Consider the following 19,968-nt stretch of genomic DNA (forward strand, 5'->3'; position numbering starts at 1 on the left):
TTTGCCTTCATCTATAAGTAATAACCGAAGCCTTTAGATGTACATATCCCGTATTGCATTGTAGTAGCCTTTGTCTAACAACTGCAAGCTTTGTATAAGTGTTTGATGGCTACCTGTATTGTATATTTTATATGCCTCCTTTTTTCCTCACTTTTGTACAATTCCTTTCAATGATGATCTTATCTCTTAAGTAATGTTTTAATGGTGCTCTAATTCCTCTCTAATAGTTCCCTGATACTTCTTAGCTTCTGCTCCCTTTCAAAACAAGAACCCTGCAGAATGTTTCTCATTTCCCCTGGTGGTGTGTTGGGCTTTTAGGACTCTGGCAAATAGGCTCAAGAAGCAGTACCTGGCTGCTTTTCTTGGGCATAAACCAGCGGAGAGCAAGAAGCTATTTGTGCCACGTGGAGTTGGATTCTGCTGCTTTGTCTGCCTGACCACCTGTACACCCAGGAGCATAATGCACCCTCCTGTCCTCCTCATGGGGACAAGGCTTCTGGCTTTGGAGGTTTTGTTCTGAGTAACCCATTTATGCCCTGTTACTCCTAAGTGAGGGCTGAGATCACCATGTTTTAAAATGTGGCAGCTTGTGAGTTGCTTCTAAGAGCAAGTTAGAAGTCAGCTTGCTTAACAATACAGATGAGCTCAAGCCAAAACTGCTGAAACCAAACACACTGTTAACTTGGTAGATTGGCACACATCTAATAGGTGGCTGAGAAGATGAGGAGGAATCATGTTCCTGCCTTTGATTGATAATAAGAATTTCCCAGCTCTCAGAAGGAGGAAAGGTGACTTGGGCACCTCGTGAAAGTCTCAGTCTTGGATCAGTGATCTGAGAAGAGCTGCAAGTGTGGGATGCAAAAGGTGCCTGTAATGGCTTCAAATTTGTGTCTGTGAGGTTGTCCCTGTTTGACAGGGATTTATTCTACATATAAAGGAGATTAATAGTAAGAGAACTTGCTTTTTTGTTTTTCCAGACTTTGTCACCTGCAGTGCAGGTTGGAGGGCTACAGGCAGCTGCAGCATAGTGCTGTCTCAGTTATTCTTCCCATGGCCCTGACTCTGTGCCATACCTCATCTCCTCACTGCTTGGATTTCTAACAGAAAGCAGCTTAAGGCAGGGGACAGCTTAACCTTCTTCCATCCTGATGGAAAATTATGCTGAGACTTTCATAATAAGTTGCTTTTACAGCTTTTTAAGTTTGTCTCTCAGAACAGCTATTTAAAAGCTGTCTTCTCAATAGGATAGTAGCTTCCAGCATGTTCTGGGCAGGTTTTTTCCTTTCAAGCACAGGCAGTGGTACTCACTCAGAACAAGGCATCTGTTTTTTTAATACTGCTAATTGGCATTGCTTTAGCATCTGGAATTTTGATTCATAACAGCATAATTGCCTTTAAGCAAACATCCCCTTGACAATGCATTTTTTAAGTAGTCTCTTCAGTGGCAGTGGTCAATGAGGGATTTATTTTTAAGGGCTGATGTGTAAAGTTTGGGAAATTTGCCTTTTTACCTCCTGCATGGGCACTGGAGGAAAAGATGTATGTTTAAATTTACTAGTGTGTGAAAAGCAGAATTTCAGGAGTTATGCTCTTTCCTAGGATGAACCACCACATGGACCAGCATGTCCCACATGTTTGTGAGCGTGGGGAGGCCCTGGCACAGGTTGCCCAGAAAAGCTGTGGGTGCCCCATCCCTGGCAGTGTTCAATGCCAGGCTGGATGGGACTTGGAGCAGGCTGGGACAGTGGAAGGTGTCCCTACCTGTGGCAGAGGGTTGGCATGAGATGATCTTTGGAGTCCTTCCCAAGCCAAACCACTCTAAAATTCCATTTCTGTTCTGGTTACCTCCCACCAAAGGAAATAAAGGGGGTTCTGCAAATGTTGACACTGCACAACACATACAGAGAGAAGAGCTCTTAGTGCTTGTTCTTTCTTCTTCCTCCCCATTGCCCCAAATTTTCTTGTCTGCACTTGAAACATTAGTTTCCATCTAAGTTCAGCTGTGTATATTGATGTTTGATGATATCCAGGTATGTCAAGAAGAAATCCTGAGAGAGAAGGGAAGGGCACAAAAGGTAGAAAAACAGAGATGAGGAAAAGTGTCTTCTCACATATAGACAGATGTGTGCTGTTTATGGATACATATACAGGAAAAGTCATATTTTTAATAATGGCCATTATTTGAGTGAAGAAAACCGGGAGGCAGGGGGAGCTGGCTCCAAGTAGGCACAGTGACGCATAGGTGGGCGAGGAAGCAGCTTTTCCCTTCCCACACACACCGTGTCCTGGCAGCGCCTCGGGCTCCGTGCATCCCGTTCCCTGCTGGGGCACTGTGGAGCCCCGGCAGCATTGCTGCTGCCTGACACATTCCCTCATGGCTCTGCCATTGGGATTGGGCAAATGTGGGACCATCCACATCCTCAGGCCTCCTGCAGCGGCAGGATGGGGAGGGATCTCTGAACTCACCCTTCAGACTCTCGCTGGGCTCGCCAGTTTTGGCTCGGAGTTGTTATTACAAATAATATGATTCATCCGTGTCTGCTGGCTAATGGGGAAAGAAAGATGAGAAAGAGGCAAAGGAACAAGTGCAAATGAGACAGGAAAGCCAGAGCACAGTCTTTGAAGTAAATAAAATGATTTTTATAGGAACACTGATGTAGGATACTTGCAGATTGCCTTCCTTGGTTTGTTTCTGGCCGAAGGTATAATTGGATCTATAGAAGTGCTGTCTGCCTCTTTGCTCTTTAAGAGTACAGCTAAATGGAACAGAAGACAATGCAGCCAGCCCGAGTGAAGGTCAAACCTTGATGAGATCTCGTGGCTGCCCAGCCTCATCTTTTATGCAGTCAGCAAGATTGTTGCTTCTCCAGAGCACTGCTCTGCTCCCACCGTGCTGCCAGGATAGGACAAGTCTGAGCTGTGCTGCCTGTGTGACCCCGTGGCATACAAAAGCAGATTTTTAATTCTGCCTCAGCACCAATGCAGAGATGGAATTGTTGATTTGCATAAGTGTGAGGCACCACAGCATCACCCATGAAAAACACGGTGCTTAAATCTGTCCCCTCAATAGAAATTTACATTTTTCCTTCCACTTTCTACTCTTTACTTCCTGTGGCATGTTTGTTTGAATCTGCTCTAGTTTTTATCGCTTGCCCATGCTGTGATGGCTTAGATGTGCAAGCTTTTCTGTGTATTCTTTGTCAGAAAGCATAAATGGGTGACTGATGATCTCCAGGATGCTCACCACGCTTTCATCCGTATCTTTATTCTGGGATAGTGCTGTTCATAGGCTCTATAACCTTCACAGTGTCTTGCTGCCACAGCACATTTGTTCATTATATCCAACTTTAGTGTTGCATTAGGTGATGAGGATATCCAGGTTCTGACACTGTCTGGTGGACCTCAACAGCAGGAATGTTATTCTCGTGTTTGGTGTAAACCTGACTTTATCCAATTCCTTTGATTCCTTAGTTAATGTAGGGGAGCTATGAGCATACACAGCTTTAAACACTGCTCACATTCCAGCTGTCCTTGCTTAGTAGTATTTAAATATGCGCTGGCTCATTTTATTCTTCACCTCCAAATCATGACTTAGTCAAGTTATGCAAAGTTTAATTAATGCATCCTCTGCAAATGAGTCCTTCTGGCCCTTTTATCACTTTTCTTGCTCTTGTGTTTTTAATTCCTTTCAATTTATTCTCCAAGTTCAGGTACGAAAGTTCACAGGAATGTGTGTTACCAGTTTCTAATTGCTCCTAACCCTTTGTGTTATTTCTCTGTCCTCCCTGGCCCTCGCTTCACCTCCTAATTTAATATAGTTCAGTGTAATTAATGTGCTGTTTAACTTTTCTTCCGGATGATTAACAAGGATGTTAAGCAGAAGCAGTCAGGCCACTATCCCCACCACATCCCATTGGACCCTTTCTTCTACCTTGATACCTTATCACTTGTTGTAATTACTCTCTTCAGATATTCCTATAGCCATTCCTCAGGTTTATGTTACAAGTTTTAACAAAGCTCATTTTTAATATTTTTTTTTTTGTAATTAGCTTGTGTGCTGCGATATCAAAAGGAGTTCTGAAATGTTGGGCTGCTTAGTGGCTGCCTGCCAGGGTCAGGAAATCATTGCCTGCCCTTCCTGACAGGCTCAGGTGACCTGTTTCTTATCATGTTAATTTTTAATCACCATTGTTTCGTTGTTCTCCAGACAGACTTTTTACCTTTATTCCTTAATTCCTGGATAGGGACTTTTAAGGATGCTCCTTCCATCTGCTGTTCCTGCTGTGGGCAGCTCCCACAAGGGCAGCCAGGTGCTGCTCCCTGTTGTGTCCATGCTAAACACCTTGCTGAACTGGGACCTGAAAAGCTGATGTGGCCCTCTTGGCTATCAGGTAGCTCTTGCTTCTTCATGAATTTTTCAGTAGAATTCCCAGTGACTTGGAAATTCGATTCCTGCAGGACTTTTGGCTGCACATCATGCAGAGTGCACGCAATTTTACCGTGCATTTTATTAACAGGTGTATCATCAATGTACCCTTGTTACAGTATTCTCTGCATTTCCTTGGGTTTCTTATTACTGTTCCTCAACTTGTTCCTCCTATTCTGTATCCCTCCTGTGGCTGTGGACCATCTTTCATTGGGAAGTTGAAATTGTTATCTGGCCAAATCTGCAGTGCTGTCCCATCAGGGGAAAAATATCTTTCCTGATCCTTGCTGTTGATCAGCTTGTGTCCTGAAGCATGATTATTGCTCACTCTTGTTATTTTTAAACCTGACTAATGCAGCTACATATGTTATTCTTCCTTATATAAACACATAATCCTTTTTTAATCTTGCTGAAAAAATTTGTCTGTATAATATCTTGTGGTGGTGAATTGGATGGGCTCATTTATAGATAGCATTAGGAAAGGTCTCCTGACAATCAGGGAAACGTGCTGCCTCTCATGTTAAATTGCCCTTTGGTTTTCTTATGTAACAGGGTGTATGAGGAGCTTAGGTAATTTCCATTCTATTTGTTTTATACATCTATAATCCCGTCTTGCCTTTGTTCCTAAAATAAATTGTTGGTCTTTAAAACATATCATTTGTAAATCCCTCTCTTGTCTGTCTTTAATCAGTTTATACTTCTGGAGTTCTGTTTTGTTCTGGCCTTCTTGCTGAGATGAGAAAATCAGAAGAGTGATGCATTAGTGTGAAAGCTACGGCAGATTTACATAACACCACTCTGCTGTTATTAGGCTTTATCCTCTGTTTGTACATCCAAACATGCTTTTCACTGTTTTGTGCCTGAGCACAAACCACCTCCTCAGTGACGTAGTGCCAGGTTTTTTGATGAGTAGATGGTGGAGCGTGGCTGGTGTAAATCCCTGTGTTGTTTTGTATATTACCTCCAAGGTGTATCTAGGGCTGTTTTCCTCTGCTTTTCTACTGTATGAGTGATTGAGAGTCTTTTCAAAGGGAGTCACTGCTAATGTTTTAATGCTGAGTGTTACTGGGCTCAAAAGCAAACTTCACCTCCATGCTAGTTAAATTTGGCCTTCTGCTGTTGTTCTGGAAGGAATAGTAAACTTCACCATTTTGCTGCTCATTCCTGGAATATCCTTCTAGTTTGATCTTTCCATTTTACCACCTGGCAATCTTCCCCTGCTTCTTTGCCTCCCATAGCTTTACAACATTACTGGCACAGGACGGTGTTTTCACTTGGCTATGACACTATTTTTTTCCTTGATAGCTGCTTGTGAACAGCTTAAGGCATAAACTGCTTCATGTCCTCACCACGCACGTTAGTGGGGGGGCAGTTCTGCTGTCATCCACAGTCACTTGAGGGTTATCTTTGTACCCATCCAGTCCTTCCCCTCAGAGAAGATGAGTCTCATTGCTCTGTAAATGAAGTTACCCACCTGGTGTTATTAATAATGCATTGGCCCTCCTCATCAAGAATTACAGATGTTCAGGATGTGTTGACAGGCTCAAATGCAGTGTGTTTGTCCCCAGAAAGAGCTAATGTAGGTAGCAGCACTGTGTGTAAGATGGACCTTTTTTGTTGCCCATTTTCCCTACTTTCAGTGCTTTGAAACTTCCGCTAACACCATTGCATTTTATCGATGGCTGGTTTGTGTTATGCTCATATACAGTTTCATTTGTTCATGGCTGAATTAACCTTTCCCTTTCAAAGCGGCCACGACAATCATTTATTATGCATGGGCAGCTCTCCCTGGAGTGAAGAATCATCATGTCCATAGGGAGCAGCAGTTCAGGAGTACTTGGGCTGTCTTTGTATTTGTTTGACAGTTCCTGTGCTGCTCTGCTCAGGTTAAGGACAAACAGCCAGTTGGCATCTTTGGCACAAAGTGAGCTTTTCCTAAAGCCAAAACTGCCCTCAACAACCGCCACCCCTGGGCTGGAAATACGTGGGGGTGAGAGTTTCTGTGCTTTCCTTGTGCAGCTATGAGGGGAAGTTTCCAACAGCCTGCTGAATTATCCCTTCTCCTGTGGAGATTGCTTCTTGGCAGAGCGGGAGAGTCGAGTAGCTTAACTTCCAAATGAGATGAATAGAATTCTCAGTGGGATTGAATTATTTTTAGATGTTGTTATCATTGGGTTTTCTTAGGCCAGTGTTTGATGCTTTTGGAGGAGATGACAAACCTGCCCTGACCTATTCCTGATTGCACGTGTGGTTGTGCACCATCACTCTCTCCTCACCTCTCTTTTCCATCCCTGTTCCCCTAAACCTGTCATTCCAAGGGCAGCCTGTTAAATGTGAACCTCGAATCTGTTTCTTTCCAAATCTCATCCTAGCTACTTTATCCTACCACACATATTTTGTACTTTTTTGATTAAGAACATAATCTCGTTAATTCAGGCAGTTTGGGTAATAATTTCCATCCTTTTGTCTGAGGGTGTTTGTTCAAGCAGTAAAATTCCCACTGTTTTTAAAGAAGCTTCATGATGATTCTTAAAGCTCAGACACTCCATTACATTTATGTATAAGAACCAAACAAGAGTCTGTTTTCTGTTGAAATAAGTATTTAGGAGAAATGCCTAGACAATAAAAAAAGCAGTAAAGGTGTTTTTATTTTTTTAATGGTGCAAGCTGCTTTGTATACATTGGCAGGGATTTCTTGTCTATAGGAGTAAAAGTAAATAAAACTTTCAGTTAGGTGGTATTGTTGCAAATAGAAGCTTATTTTTCATCACTACATCTTTTATAAATCTGCATTTGGTATTTAAAAGCATTTCCTTTGGCAAATGGAAGTCAAAAAACTCTGCTCAGTTCTGGCACATGTGAACTGTTCCTGCTGCTCCCAGGTTGTCCATCTGTAAGCACTGGCCCTGCATGAACTGCCAGCAAAGAACAAATACTGCAAATGTTTTCAACTCTTTTGAGGATGACCAATAAGCACACCCTTTGTTTGAATAAATTTTTCTTTTTAAATACATTCTTACCTAGGTTGTTTGTTTTGGGGTGGTTATTTTTTGTATAAACAACTCTGGATAGCCTTGTTCAACTCCAGCTAGAACATTTGTTTCATTGGGGTATAGATTATGTTCAATTAAACCAAGAACATGTTCCATGTTAAAGCAGTACCAATTTAAAACTGTACATGCACACAAAAATGAATATTCACAGTTTTTCTCTGAGTGGGATTTGGAATTATTCAGTACAAATACTTCTGTACCCCTGCTGAATTGGGTCAGCTTTGTCTTACTTGCCCTTAAGGGGAAAAAGCCATGTTATTTCATGTTTGCAATTCGAGTAGACTGAAAGGTACTGGACTGAAGCCAGGGTCCACCAGATCTTAATCCCTGGCTGGGTTTGTTGCCTTTTATGCTGAGAGGTCAGAATATACAAAAGTGCCTTTGAAAGTGCTGTACATCCTCTAGTTGAATTCCAGCAGCAGCCCCAAGAGAAGCCCAGGAGCATCTATTGATTACAGGGTTTTTTCAAAGGCACTTTTTCACTGCCAGGACCAAGGAAAGTGCAGCATCATGGGCAGAGTGTGAGTGGCACACACAGCTGAAAATACTTCTTCCCTTTTGACAGTACCTTTTCCCCCAGCACATTGTATACATTTGTGGGGTTGGTTTTTTGTGGATTTTTGATGGTTTTTTTGGGTTGGGTTTTTTAAAAAAAATTTAATGGTCTTTTATTGTTTTTGTTTTGTTGGGGTTTTTTCTGTTTGGTTTGGGTATTTTCGGGTTTTGGAAGGTTTTTGTTTAGGGTTTTTTTTGTGTGTGGGGAGGAGTTGTTGTTGTTGGGGTTGGTTTGTTTTCTGGTTTTTTTGGTTTGGTTTGGGGTTTTTTGGGGGGGGGCGGGGAAGGGGGTGGCTTTTTCTTTTCCACTTTATCAGGAAAATGTAGCAGCTTTCACCCCTGAGGAGCTTCTGGCTGGCAAGCCTCAGAAACTGAAGGGCAATCTTAAATGTAGCACTGCCTTCAGATGTAGAAAGCAGATTCCTCTTTCTTTGTTCCCTCTGTCTCCAGAGGTTTCAGGACTTGGCTAGACCTAGACCAAGTCAGAATTAGGCTGACCTAATGTTGGCAGCACCTCCCCATGGAGCAGGAGATGATCCCAGAGACTCCCTCCAACTTACATGGCTTTGGGCTGTGATTGTTGAGTGAACAACTGTAGTTTGAAGACAGATTCTTTGAAGATTTATTTTATTTTCAGATCCTAAGCAGATTTTTGAATTGAGCTTTGCTTCTTACCAATACTGTAACAGATATCTGAAGCCACTGGTGTGTGAAACACTTTGAAATTTTCTATTCTGGCTAGCCAGACTATTGAAATTATGAATTATTTCAAGATTTAATGTGCTATATCTAATTTTAAAAGGAAAACCTGGCTGCAGTTGAGGGCTCAATAGAAGCTCATAAATATAAGACCTCTGTACTTTAAAGCTCACTGAGAATTAAAAACATGGCATGTAGAGGGGAAGTAAGATCAAATAGTGATATTGAAGATTGCTCCTTATGAGATTATAATTGTGGGGTTTGAGTCTCTTGTATAATAGTTGGAATCCATTGAAGTGCCCAAGCAATATGAGCAGTGCTAATTATTGCAATTGGAGGCTCTCACCTCCTGGAGCTGTCCCTGACAATCCAGCCCTGCCTTTCTTCCTGCTCAGAGCAATCCCAGTCCAGCCTGTCCCGTGACTGGCATCAAAACTCTGTGTTTGGGCTCAGTGACAGTGCAGTGAGTGATTCATTACTGGCCTCAGTTTCCCCTGTTTCACTTCTGCAACTTCTCATTTTAGGGCTTCTTCAGCAAGCGCCTGAAAGGATCCATCAAGAGGACAAAGAGTCAATCCAAACTGGACAGGAATATCAGCTTCCGTCTGCCCTCCCCCAACAGCTCCGAGGACAGGTGAGGTGTGAGGTGTCCCCAGAGCTGACACAGCACAGGAGTGCACTCAGGGCAGGAGAGCCAGGGAGGGGATGTATTGTCCAGCTGGCACGAGGAGGGGTTGTGGGGCTGCCTCTGGCATGGCAGGAATTCAGTGTGCAGTGTGCTGCTGATCCAGGATGGAAAACTGCTGCTCTTCACTGCTGTCTAAAAGTTCAGGTTAAGCAGATGGACTCCAGGACCTTTTCCTGCATCTGTTTCAAATAAGCTGCAGACTTCCAATTCCATGATACAAAACCATGGGATTGGTCAGCTGGAGAGAAATTTGCCTGGCTGCAGCATACAGTGCTTGCCTGCAGGCCAGTGCTGTGGTGAGATGAGGATTGTGTTGGTGCGAGCAGGGTGGTTCTGCCAGCACTGGCACAGCCCAGAGATGTGCAGTGCAGTTCAGGCGCACTGAGGACCCTTGCAGTGTTGGTGTTTTGGCTGTTGCACTGTTACCATAAGAAACAGATGATCTATTTTTCAGAAAACTGGAAAACTCAGTAATTTCTGACCATCTTAGTGCTCCATTTGGTAAATCTTTGCTTTTTTGTCTTTTGACTGGAGATCCAGGCTGGCAGTGGATTGTATGTGAGGCGAGCAAAGGCTCTTCCACACAGTGTTTCCTAACTATTTGCAAAGCCTGTTGACTGTTTTTATTAAACATATTCTGTGTTAAATTCCACAGTAGCCCAGCAGGAGAAGCAGATAGAGTGAGAAATAAGTTGACCTGTACTCGAGGCCACGGCAGGCTTCTGTGACTTGACATTGTTCAGTGCATTTTCCCTGCTCCTTTAGCTGAGCTGAATTCATTAGTTGTATCTGTCATGCTGTGCTGCTTCAATCAATGGTGCTGCCTTCTCTATCTGAAAGGCAGACCATAAAATCACAGAGATAGCATGGCTGTGGATGTTGGAGGTCTGTTAACATCAGGAGTTACAGAAAAGCCTGCTGCTTACCAGATGTGACTAACCATCTAGATGGCCTTGCTCCTGTAGTCCACCCAGGCTGCTTTGATGCAAGTTTTCCTATAAATCTCTATTTTCAAGGTGTTGCAATGTGGCTGTAAAAGCAACTCAGTGAGCATAAGCATCCTAAGTAATACCACCAGGTAATCAAGTACCTGTTATTTTTATCATTGTTTGAACCAGCTTTGCTTGAATTTTTGTAAAAATGCAAAAATTCCTTTGCCATAAATAATCTGGTTGTCTTTCCTGAGCTTGGTATTCATGCTGGATACTTGCTTTTGTAGTGTCAGGGAAGCACTGTTGTTTTGGGAAAGGTAATAACTATAGTTATAATTAATTCCTACATCTTTGGTTTAAGACACGATGTTACACACAGCAAAGCTGCCTTCTCATAAAAAGCAGACCCCCTTCTACTCTTGCCAGTGAGGGCACAAATTTTCAACTAGACTCAAAATCGAATGTGGATTTCCTCTGATGGCCTGAAAGCACAAAATCCAGGTACATGAGCACATGGTGGCATTATTGAACACAGAGCTGACTCCAAATTCATGAGAAGGACTTGCTACTCTCTCACCTTCTGTTCTCCCCACATTCTGTGTGAGCCTCTGTAGCAGTAAGAACTTTCCTGTCCTGCCCTGGTGAGTCAGCCCTTTCCCATTTCAAGCAGGTGATTCTAGGTGATGTCATGGTGTTCCAGGGCCGGGTTGACTGATAGCATCTCCCTTTTCTTGCTCTGACAAACACAGGAGCCCTGCCTTCAAAGAAAGTATTATACAGCTTTATGAATTAAAACCCTGCATGGATTAGAAGGAAATAGAGGCTGCTGTCAAACTGCCTTTTCATGCTTTTGGGATGTTTGGGACCTGTCAAGAAAGTAGAGATTTTATAGATAAATAACTCTAAAATTCTGTAGTAAACAAGATTAGTTATCCTGGTGCACATCAAGATTTGGGTTACTGTAACATTGCATGCCATGCTGGATGGTGACAAAGGATGGATGCTGTCTGCTCAGAGTTGATTTAAACAGAAAGGAGTCAGGAAGGCTGTAGGGAGCAGGGATGGAGATGAGTTGCAGAATTTTTTGTAATCAGATTTTCTGTTTCAGCAGAAAGCAATTGGCCAACGTACCTTTTTCTGGTTTTTAACTTTATTTCAGCATGTCTGGGTTAGTGGATAGGGAGAGAAGAGACTTCTGGTGCCCCTCTAGAAACATGGATCAGCGTCCAGGTGTCCTGCAGAAATAAATCCATAACCTCTCATAATTCACATCCCTCCTGTTCCTCAGGCTCAGGTTGTTTGCCAGTGAATACATGTATATTGCCTTTACTGCCACTGATGTGGCAGGACTTGGACTGTGCTCCTTTGTGAGCCACAGCAGGTGGGGATGAGGCTCTTCAGCGTGTGGCCAGTGCAGCATCTCACCAGGTTGCCAACAGCTCTCACCATGAGGTGACCTGGCACCATGTCACTGTAGCATCTTTCACAGTTTTTCCAGCCTGTTTCCTCCTGCATCCTTTGAGCTTTTCAACTCACACATTCATCAGTAATGTTTTCTCAGTGTCCATAAGCTATAAAACAGGTTAAAAAAAAAGCACAAGAAAAGACTTAAGCAAAATTTTGTTTGAAAGGAGAGACCAAATTAATATTTCCAGTTTGTGGGCAGGAATTGGAGAGTATCTCCAAGAGGTATCCGAGAATCTCCAGTTTTGTTTACAGAGAGGGAACGAAGATGATTGTGACTGGCTGCATATGGTCTCGCTGACTGCAGCAAAGCCCTGCAGACAGCTGGGAGGGCTTTGCCCTGTTGGGATTTAGTGCCACGTGGGAATCCTCCTGCTCTGCTCAAAGTCATTTTGTGGCATTATGAGGCAGTCACAGCGGGGCTGGGGATGGGCTCTGGCGGGGCCCAGGGAAGCAGGTAGCCATGGCTCTGGGCTTCATGGTCAAACGCTATCACTCCTCCAGCCACAGCTTCTTCTACTTTCGGTGAGTTCCTGCTCCTCCCTCCTTGCCTCTTTGCAGTCAGAAAATAGCACGGGTCGTGTAAATAATGCAGGCAAAACCTGCCGTGTTTTTTCAGGTCCGTTCTAATTTAATTCCGGTTTTCAAAAAAAAAAAAAAAAAAAGGGTGGGGGATTTTCACCCTGATTTAGCTGTCAGGATAGAAATCTGTGTTACACAATGCGTTATTAAGGCTTGACTCACTCCCAGCTTACATTCATTCAGCATATCTGTTGCTATCAGCACACGGGAGTGTGGGGAAAGGGGAGGAGTGGTTTGTTTCTGGAGGGACGCCTCATTCCTGATTTGGTGAACATATTCCTTTCAGCAATTGTTTGGTTTTTCACTGAAAACTGAACAAGACCCTGGAGTTTGTCAAAGACCTTCCCCTTGGTGCTGGACTGCTCTCTCCCACCTGCAAGCTCACTTGACTCCCTTATAAATACATTTTTCTTAATGGCTGCTGCTCCTCTGCAAAGCCCAGGCTCTTCCATGTAGCATTCACCTTGAGTTTTGCAGGGAAATGAAACTGAATCAATTAAGCATTTCTGGTCCATCAAAACAGACCAATTGGAAACGTTGATAGCAGAGAGCAGAGGAGAGAGGAGAACTCTCCTGCTGTGAAATTCAGCAGCCTGCTTGGCTGAGCCCTGAGAGGTGTCTGTTAGACAAGCTGTGATCCGCAGGGAGAGCGGGCAGGCAGGGAAGGGCTCTGCAAATCTAGGATTCAAACAATGAGACTTTGGGTAGCCAGAAAAGACCAGAATCTCAGCGGAAAACTAGACTGGCTAGTTTAATCGCACCCGAGTGTAACTTGCAGATAAATAAGTTACCCTAAGTTTCTGATTTAAAAAAAAAATAAAGAAAGAAACTGGTTAGACTTGTAGAATTGTTGACCAAGTAATAGGATGTTCAGATAATTGGCAGCTGGAAAATGAAGAGGGGTGTGGTGCCTATGAAAGGAGCATTTGGACAGAGAAAACCCTGGTGCTGCAGCACGGGCAGAACACGGGTGAATTGCAGGTGATGCTGGAGACGGTAGGGTCCCCTTCCACAGGGCTGGGAGCTGGGAGAACAGCAGAGAGTTCACTGCATTACAGTCCAGGCTCTCTCCTGTGACTTTGCAGGGTGGCTAAGTATTGAATTCGACTTTTTGCTCTCGGGGAGCGTCTCCCAGCACATGAGGATTGCTGGAATTATTTGAAGCATGCAGACGAACAGCTTTGTGTAAGGCCAACTGGAGACTTGACTGCAGCTGGGTGCCTGGGCTGAGTTCTTTCCTTTCACATCACTTTGGTAAAGGGAAGTTCATTTTTAGGCCTTATTATTATTATTATTATTATTTTATTTTTTGGATTATTGATGTCCACAGGCTTGTTTTACAAGTAATATAGTGCTCTCCCTGGTAAGCTCGGTAATTGGAAGTCTTTTGTGCCTTGTAGGTTGGCTTTTAAATAGGTCAAAATCAGCAGGAGAGCTTCATAACCAGAGCAATTAGGATTTTAACCCTTCGTTCTACGTGCCTTATAGACAGTAGAATATAACAGAACTTTGCTAATAGGCTGCCGTGTGCCATGGGCAGGCACTGAAAGGCAGAGGTTTCCAGTTCCCGGCTTACAACTGAGATTTTCCTGTCATGGAAAATTACTGAATTATGGTGTGCAAGGAGAGAGGGTCAGCTTGAGGCTGGGCCAGCCAGATGGGGTGGTTGGAGAGCTCTTTTTCAGTGGCAGTTGCATGCTGCTGCCAGGTCAGTGGTTTAGGGCATTGTCTGGGCTCTGATTTACAAGGAAATGATGCAGCTCTGAAGACCAGTACTCCAAAACATGTGAAAAGAGGTGAGAAGTTTAAAATGTTCCCTGGCATGCTCCTTCTCTGTCTGTTTTTCCTATGGGAAAGAAATTATGGAGAATGTGTAAAAATTATTTGGTGCTTTGGTAACTCTTTGAACTCCCATGTAGTTGTTTTGCAATCTCTGTTGTTAACAGGTGTAGATAGAAAAAGCAACAGGATAAAAAGTTGATCACGGGAGGTTAGTTGTAATTTAAAACAGGATTTGTGTTGTTAATGGAGCTGTTTAACAGAAACAGATTTGTACAAACAACCCTGCCCCCACTTTTTGCATGTGTGATCTTCCTGTTTACAGTAATCTGCTTCCCTGGGATTACCTCTCTGCTGACAGAGTCTGAGCAATACTCATTTTCCCAATAGCTTCCTACCTAATACAGGAAGGACCCTGTTAATCCAGCCCCTTTGCTGGACACTGGGACATGAATTAGTGGCATCAATGCCAAAAGGAAGCCAGCAAGCAATTTTCTTTCCTTGTTACAGATTCAGCATATCAGTTGAAGCTTTAAAGCAGCAGAGAAGTATTATTTCTGTATAATTATTGCCTGTATTGATTGGGACGCTGCTGATATAGGCACAAGTCAAAGGTTTGCTTTGCAGATCTATCAATAGATGAAATCTATACCGTGGTGCTCACAAAATGCATGTACTTGTGTTTGTAAATGCATGTGGTTGCATCTAACCAACAGCTTTAGGATGTTCTGATGTTTATGGAAGATAAAGTGCCAATTCTAAGCCACTTAATCACTTTATTGAGCTGTTTTAAATATGGTAACTTCAAAGGATTGCTGGAACAGACTGACATTTGTCTGCTACGGGACCCTGAGTCAACAAAACTACCAGTGCTCCAGCTGCTCTGCAGCAAACCCAAATGCTCAGCCCACTAGTTAGAGGAGCAATGGAGCAGAAGAGATGCTCCTAAAAGGTGTGACTTGCAAGAATGGGATGTGCAGGCTTGGAGTACATCTGCTGTGTGTACCAGTGGCTTTCTTGGAAGATTCCTTGTTCTCTCATGTTGCCTTTAATGTCTGGATCTCATCAAACTCATAGGAAAGGACAAAGAGGAACTTCTCTGTTGGGGAAGGTCACCTTGGCCATGCCTCACCTGCTGCCTCTGCTGGCTGCCAGCCTCCCCTAATCTCCTTGGGGGATGCTGTGCCTTGGCAACCCAGGAGCATCTCCTGGTACCGTGGGGCCCGTGGGAGCACAGCAGACAAGGAGGGAGCTTTCCTCTCTGTATCTGTGCCTGCTCTCCTGGCCCCAGCCTATCTGCCTGGCACAGTATTCCTCCGAAATCTGTAACCTGAGGCTTGAGGAAGAACTCCTCTTGGATTTGTTTGTGCCTTTCTTCCTCTCCGGGCAGGATTTGTTGTCTGGGATGTAGCCCAGAGCAGGAAGTTTGGAGGGAAGGGCTGTGGCATGCGGCACCACAGTGATCTGGGGATGCTCTACTAAGTGGCTGTACAGTTGTTTTGTGTAGGTCTGCTTGCTTTGTCTTGCTCCAGGTGCAGCCTCTGCTTAACTGGAATTTGCAAAATATCTTTTTTTTTTTTTTTTTTTTTTTTCTCCTTTGGTAATGATTTCTCTTTCCCTCCTCTTTCCCCTCTTTGTGCTCACTCCATGCTTTCCTCCACTGACCCGGAGCTGGCTGCAGGCTCTCAGTACTTTGTAAGGACAGGAATTGCTCAGAGTTTGAGGCAGGGAGAGAAGCCAAGTGACCTCAGCAGTGCTTTCTGGAGAGGAGAAATTAGAGAGGATTTTGCAGAGATGACATTAAAGTGGTGTATTGTGGTGTGTTTATTTTAGACTTGCCCTACCTTAACTGCAGCCAGTGCTCAATTATACATGGCTGAGGTTTGGGGTTGCTTTGGTTCAGCTGCTGCTGAAACCTGTTAGAACAAAGCACAGCACAGCCAACGCTCCTACTAGGGCTGCTGCTTTGCATCTGAAATCAGTGTCTTTGGAATATTCCTTCCATCAAAGGGTTTTGCTGCCTGCACTCAGGTCATTCAATATATTAAATGGGAACAAAGTTCTCCCTTACTGTTTAATAAATCTTATCATGTGTGAATCTGCTCCAGTACCTTCAGAGTTTCATTCTGTACAAAAGAGCAGCAGTCGGGTGAACTCTGCTTGTTGCATTGCCTCTGTCCTTTGTGATACCCAAGGTTTTGTTAAGCAGCCTTGTTAAGATGCCTTTTCCAAATGTTTGGGATTTTTTTTTCCTCTGAGTTCCCCTATAGAATTGCTCACAGGTAGGAGGAGTTTGATTTTGCTAAGGATGAAGAATGTGGGGAACTTTTTTGTTTTGTATATGTGAGGGAAGTGTACAAAAAACAATTCTTTTTCAAAATTAGGGAAGCTGTTGGAGGTAGCTATGCTTTTCTTTCCTCTGTAAATAACATTTTCCATTTGAAACTGGGAACTGAATAAAAGAGGAAATACTATGAGGAGGAACACAGGAGCACTGTCTTTCTGTCAGTGATGTGTAGAGAGCTGATGCCTCTTTGCTTCCACATCTGTTCCTTGTGCCCAGCCACACTTGCTGGATGGGCAGCCACATTTATGGACTCACATTCAGGGATCACTGAACACAGGGACTTCAATATCTTAACAAAATCTAGACCTGCCAAGTCAACAGCTCCTTCTCTGCTAAGCTGAGACTCTGTGCTCTTCCTCCTTGTTGGTCAGCTGTGAAGGATTTGACTGAATTCCTGCCACAGGAAAAACAGGATGTGTCTTCACATGATGTTTACCTTGAGATGCAAGTTGTGCCTCAGGTGTTCTATGACTCTTGCAGAAGCCTCTGGGCAGGTGTCAGTTTGGAGGCAGAAGGAGCAGAGGTGAAGCCACATCATCTCTAAAATTGGGCATATTTTGCAGTGCTGTTTGAGAGCAGAGCTTCCCACTGTGCGCAAATGTTGCTTTGAATCATAGTGGGAGAGTACAGAAAGGGTTAAAACACATTCGCTGATGTCACTGTTGATTGCCAAAAGCTGTGGCATAGTGGAGGGAGGGAAATGTCTTTGAGAAGTGTTCAAGAACTGGTGGGGACAAAGAGAAGACTGCCTTGATAGAAAGGTGCTGTGCATTTGGGGGGTTTCAGCTCTGGTGGAGCTCAGGGATTTACAGGACAATCAGCTGGAAAGGAGAAGCAGTATGTGTTAGCGCAAAGTTAAAAGAGAAAGAAAGTATCCAAAAAATTGGAAATTCAAGCTGGAAGAAGCAGCTGAAAAAGAAATGCAAAATTACTGATTTGAGCAATTGTGAAGTGAGAAGGAATTTGTGTATTTGACTTTAGTGCAAAGGCTTTGTATGTTAAAAAATCAGGTGTATTCTGAAGGGTCATCTTCTCTAATGAATAATCCTCATTTTCTATTGGTTACAGATTTAGGGATCTGTGTGCTCTTTGCTGCTAATACACAACATCTGTCTGCTAATCTAGCTAGTAATAAGTATTTTCAGTATTACATCCAAAGCTACCTATGGGCATTTTTAAAACTTTAGCAGTTCAGTTCTGAATTTTTTGCTGTTGTTCTTTCACTGACAAGTTGGCAGCTATAATTTCTAGGTCAGTGGGAATGGACTTCCTAGGCTGGATATTCCCTTGGGAGTCTGGGGTTACTGGCCTAATGTTATTTTCATAAGGTTTGCAGACTAATTGTAGAAGTTGTTCTGAATAAGCATCGAGACAAAACTGCAGCTTTCTCTGGGATCTTGCCAGCTCTTTTTGGTAATTGTGAAGGGAAAAAAAAGACATTTCCTTTCCTCCTTGTCCTACAGACCACGTGAGCTGCCCAAGCTGAAGGAGTCCCGTTCCCATGAGTCTTTACTGAACCAAGCCAGCACCATAGAGACCCTGGACTTTGCAGCAGAAGAAGCAGTTTTTGTCAAACCACTTCACAACAGCATCCTTGGACGAGACTTCTGCTTTGAGGTAGGGACAGGCTCCAGACAGGCAGCTGCCAGTCCCCCTGAACCCTTGGGGAATGCTTGGACTGGAAAACAGAGCAGCAGCCACTGCTGTTGGGTTTGGGTGGGGGCTGTTGAAGTTCTTGAGGCTGATGGCATCAGTCACTGAACAGAGAGAAATCTTTTTCCATTACCAGGTCTCCTAATTGATAAATCTCTTCAGTTTGATAAATAGCTAAGCATTTGTAATGTGCATGCAAAAGTATGGTTGATACATACAACACAATGGACACGCAATAGTATGTACATTAGCTGTGTGTTCACCCTCTCCAAATTCACCTGAAATTGAATTTAGAAAATTTACTGGAACCAAGAAATGAGTTTTCCAGTCAGAGCTCCTTTCCATTAGCTTAGTGCCCTCCAGTTGCCAAGGTAGAAGGCTTCAGTGGCTGTGGACGTGTCCATTGCACCGTGGAGCAGGATCCAAAGATCCCTTTGCTGTTTCAGCAGAGGCTGCAGGCTGTGGCTCTGAGCTCTGCTCCAGAAACAGGCAGAAACCGTGTGTGTAAGCACAGTCCTGCCATCACAGCTCCAGCAGTGGAGCCCTGGGTGTTTGCATGCAGCTGGGGCCACATCACCTGTCGTGGCAGGGACAGGTCACTCTGTCTTCAGCAGGATTAGTCAGATGTGTTTAAACTTGTGGAACAAAGATCTGTTTACACCCTAGAAAATTCTGGCAGTAAACGAGCATATCAGGCTCTGGTCCCTCAGGATGCATCCAGGAACTGTTCCTATTTGCTTCAGCCTCGTTCTTCTGGTTGGAAGCACTTTGCAGGTTGCTTAGGCTTGGGGAGTTGGGTGGAAAACACTGGCAACAACTTAGCTCTGAGGTTGTTGCCTCAAACTGCTTTGTAATTGTGAGCACAAATGAATGGAAAGAGTAAATGAGGCTTTTCAGGCCACGTAAGAGGGGAAGAAACCAAGGCGCTTCCTTGGGAAAAGCAGAGCTGTCAGGGCTGGAGCAGGGCACAACTCCCTTGGTTTGTTTAGGCTGTTGCTGTCTATATGGACCCTTGGAAATATTTTGTATTTACTGAAGTCATCGTGTCCAGTGTGTTTTGCCTTATGTTAATGCATTGTCTGTTCTGTCTGTCTTTACACTGTCAGTAACTGAATCATCTGCCCCGGGCCTTAACAGGGAAATCGGCAAGTTTTAAGCTTGATCTGGCATAGCCACAGATCAATTAAAAACTGTTTAAAAAGAAAATAGATTTACTGGCTGATCAAAGCTTTGTTTAAAAGTCTTTAAGAGGAGCCTCTGGTGCTCTTAATTTTATATAAATTCTTTAGTTTCTCCAGTTTTATATAACCTCAAACTTCTTTTGCTCCCTGCATATTGTGGGCCCTTTATCCCCTCTGCCTTCTAGGCTGCGTCCCTTTTTCATATTTACTTTGTTACTCGAGCATTGTTTATCTTCTTCCTTGCTTTTTGCAGCCTCTTCCATGTCTCCTAGGCTTGCCTGAACTCAGCCTGTCATTTATTCATTCCAGGTAACCTACTCCAAGGGTAGTAAATGCTTCAGTTGTTCCTCTGCAGCAGAGAGGGACTGGTGGATGGAAAACATACGCAGACTATCGCAGCCAATGAAGGTAATAGAAACTGCGAAAATAAGATTAGTGGGGGAATGGAGGTGGGATGATTGGATTTTAGTCCAGTGTACCAGGGCTTCCTACAGATGCATCCTCAATTAATTTAGTCTGGGGAGCCATCCGCTCATCCGTGTGTCTAAAGCTGCTGTGTGCTATTCCAGGGAGTGCAGTAGGTCAAACCTTTAATGAGTAAATACACAC

The 19,968-nt window shown here is 43.7% G+C and overlaps 1 protein-coding gene across 5 annotated transcripts in view; it reads left to right on the forward strand.

Moving 5' to 3' along the window:
• RASAL2 (RAS protein activator like 2) overlaps positions 1–19,968 on the forward strand; it is a gene marked incomplete at its 5' end in the record, with an annotated part of 163,455 nt that overhangs the window by 117,532 nt on the left and 25,955 nt on the right. For all 5 annotated transcript variants that reach the window (XM_083867829.1, XM_083867830.1, XM_083867827.1 and 2 more), the window contains 3 exons: positions 9,258–9,367; positions 17,989–18,142; positions 19,669–19,767. In XM_083867829.1, the coding sequence (XP_083723955.1) occupies positions 9,258–9,367; positions 17,989–18,142; positions 19,669–19,767 (363 nt within the window). The remainder of the gene's footprint in view (positions 1–9,257; positions 9,368–17,988; positions 18,143–19,668; positions 19,768–19,968) is intronic.

This window comes from Zosterops lateralis (genome assembly GCF_965231275.1).
Source record: "Zosterops lateralis genome assembly, chromosome: 9".
Taxonomy (NCBI): domain Eukaryota; kingdom Metazoa; phylum Chordata; class Aves; order Passeriformes; family Zosteropidae; genus Zosterops; species Zosterops lateralis.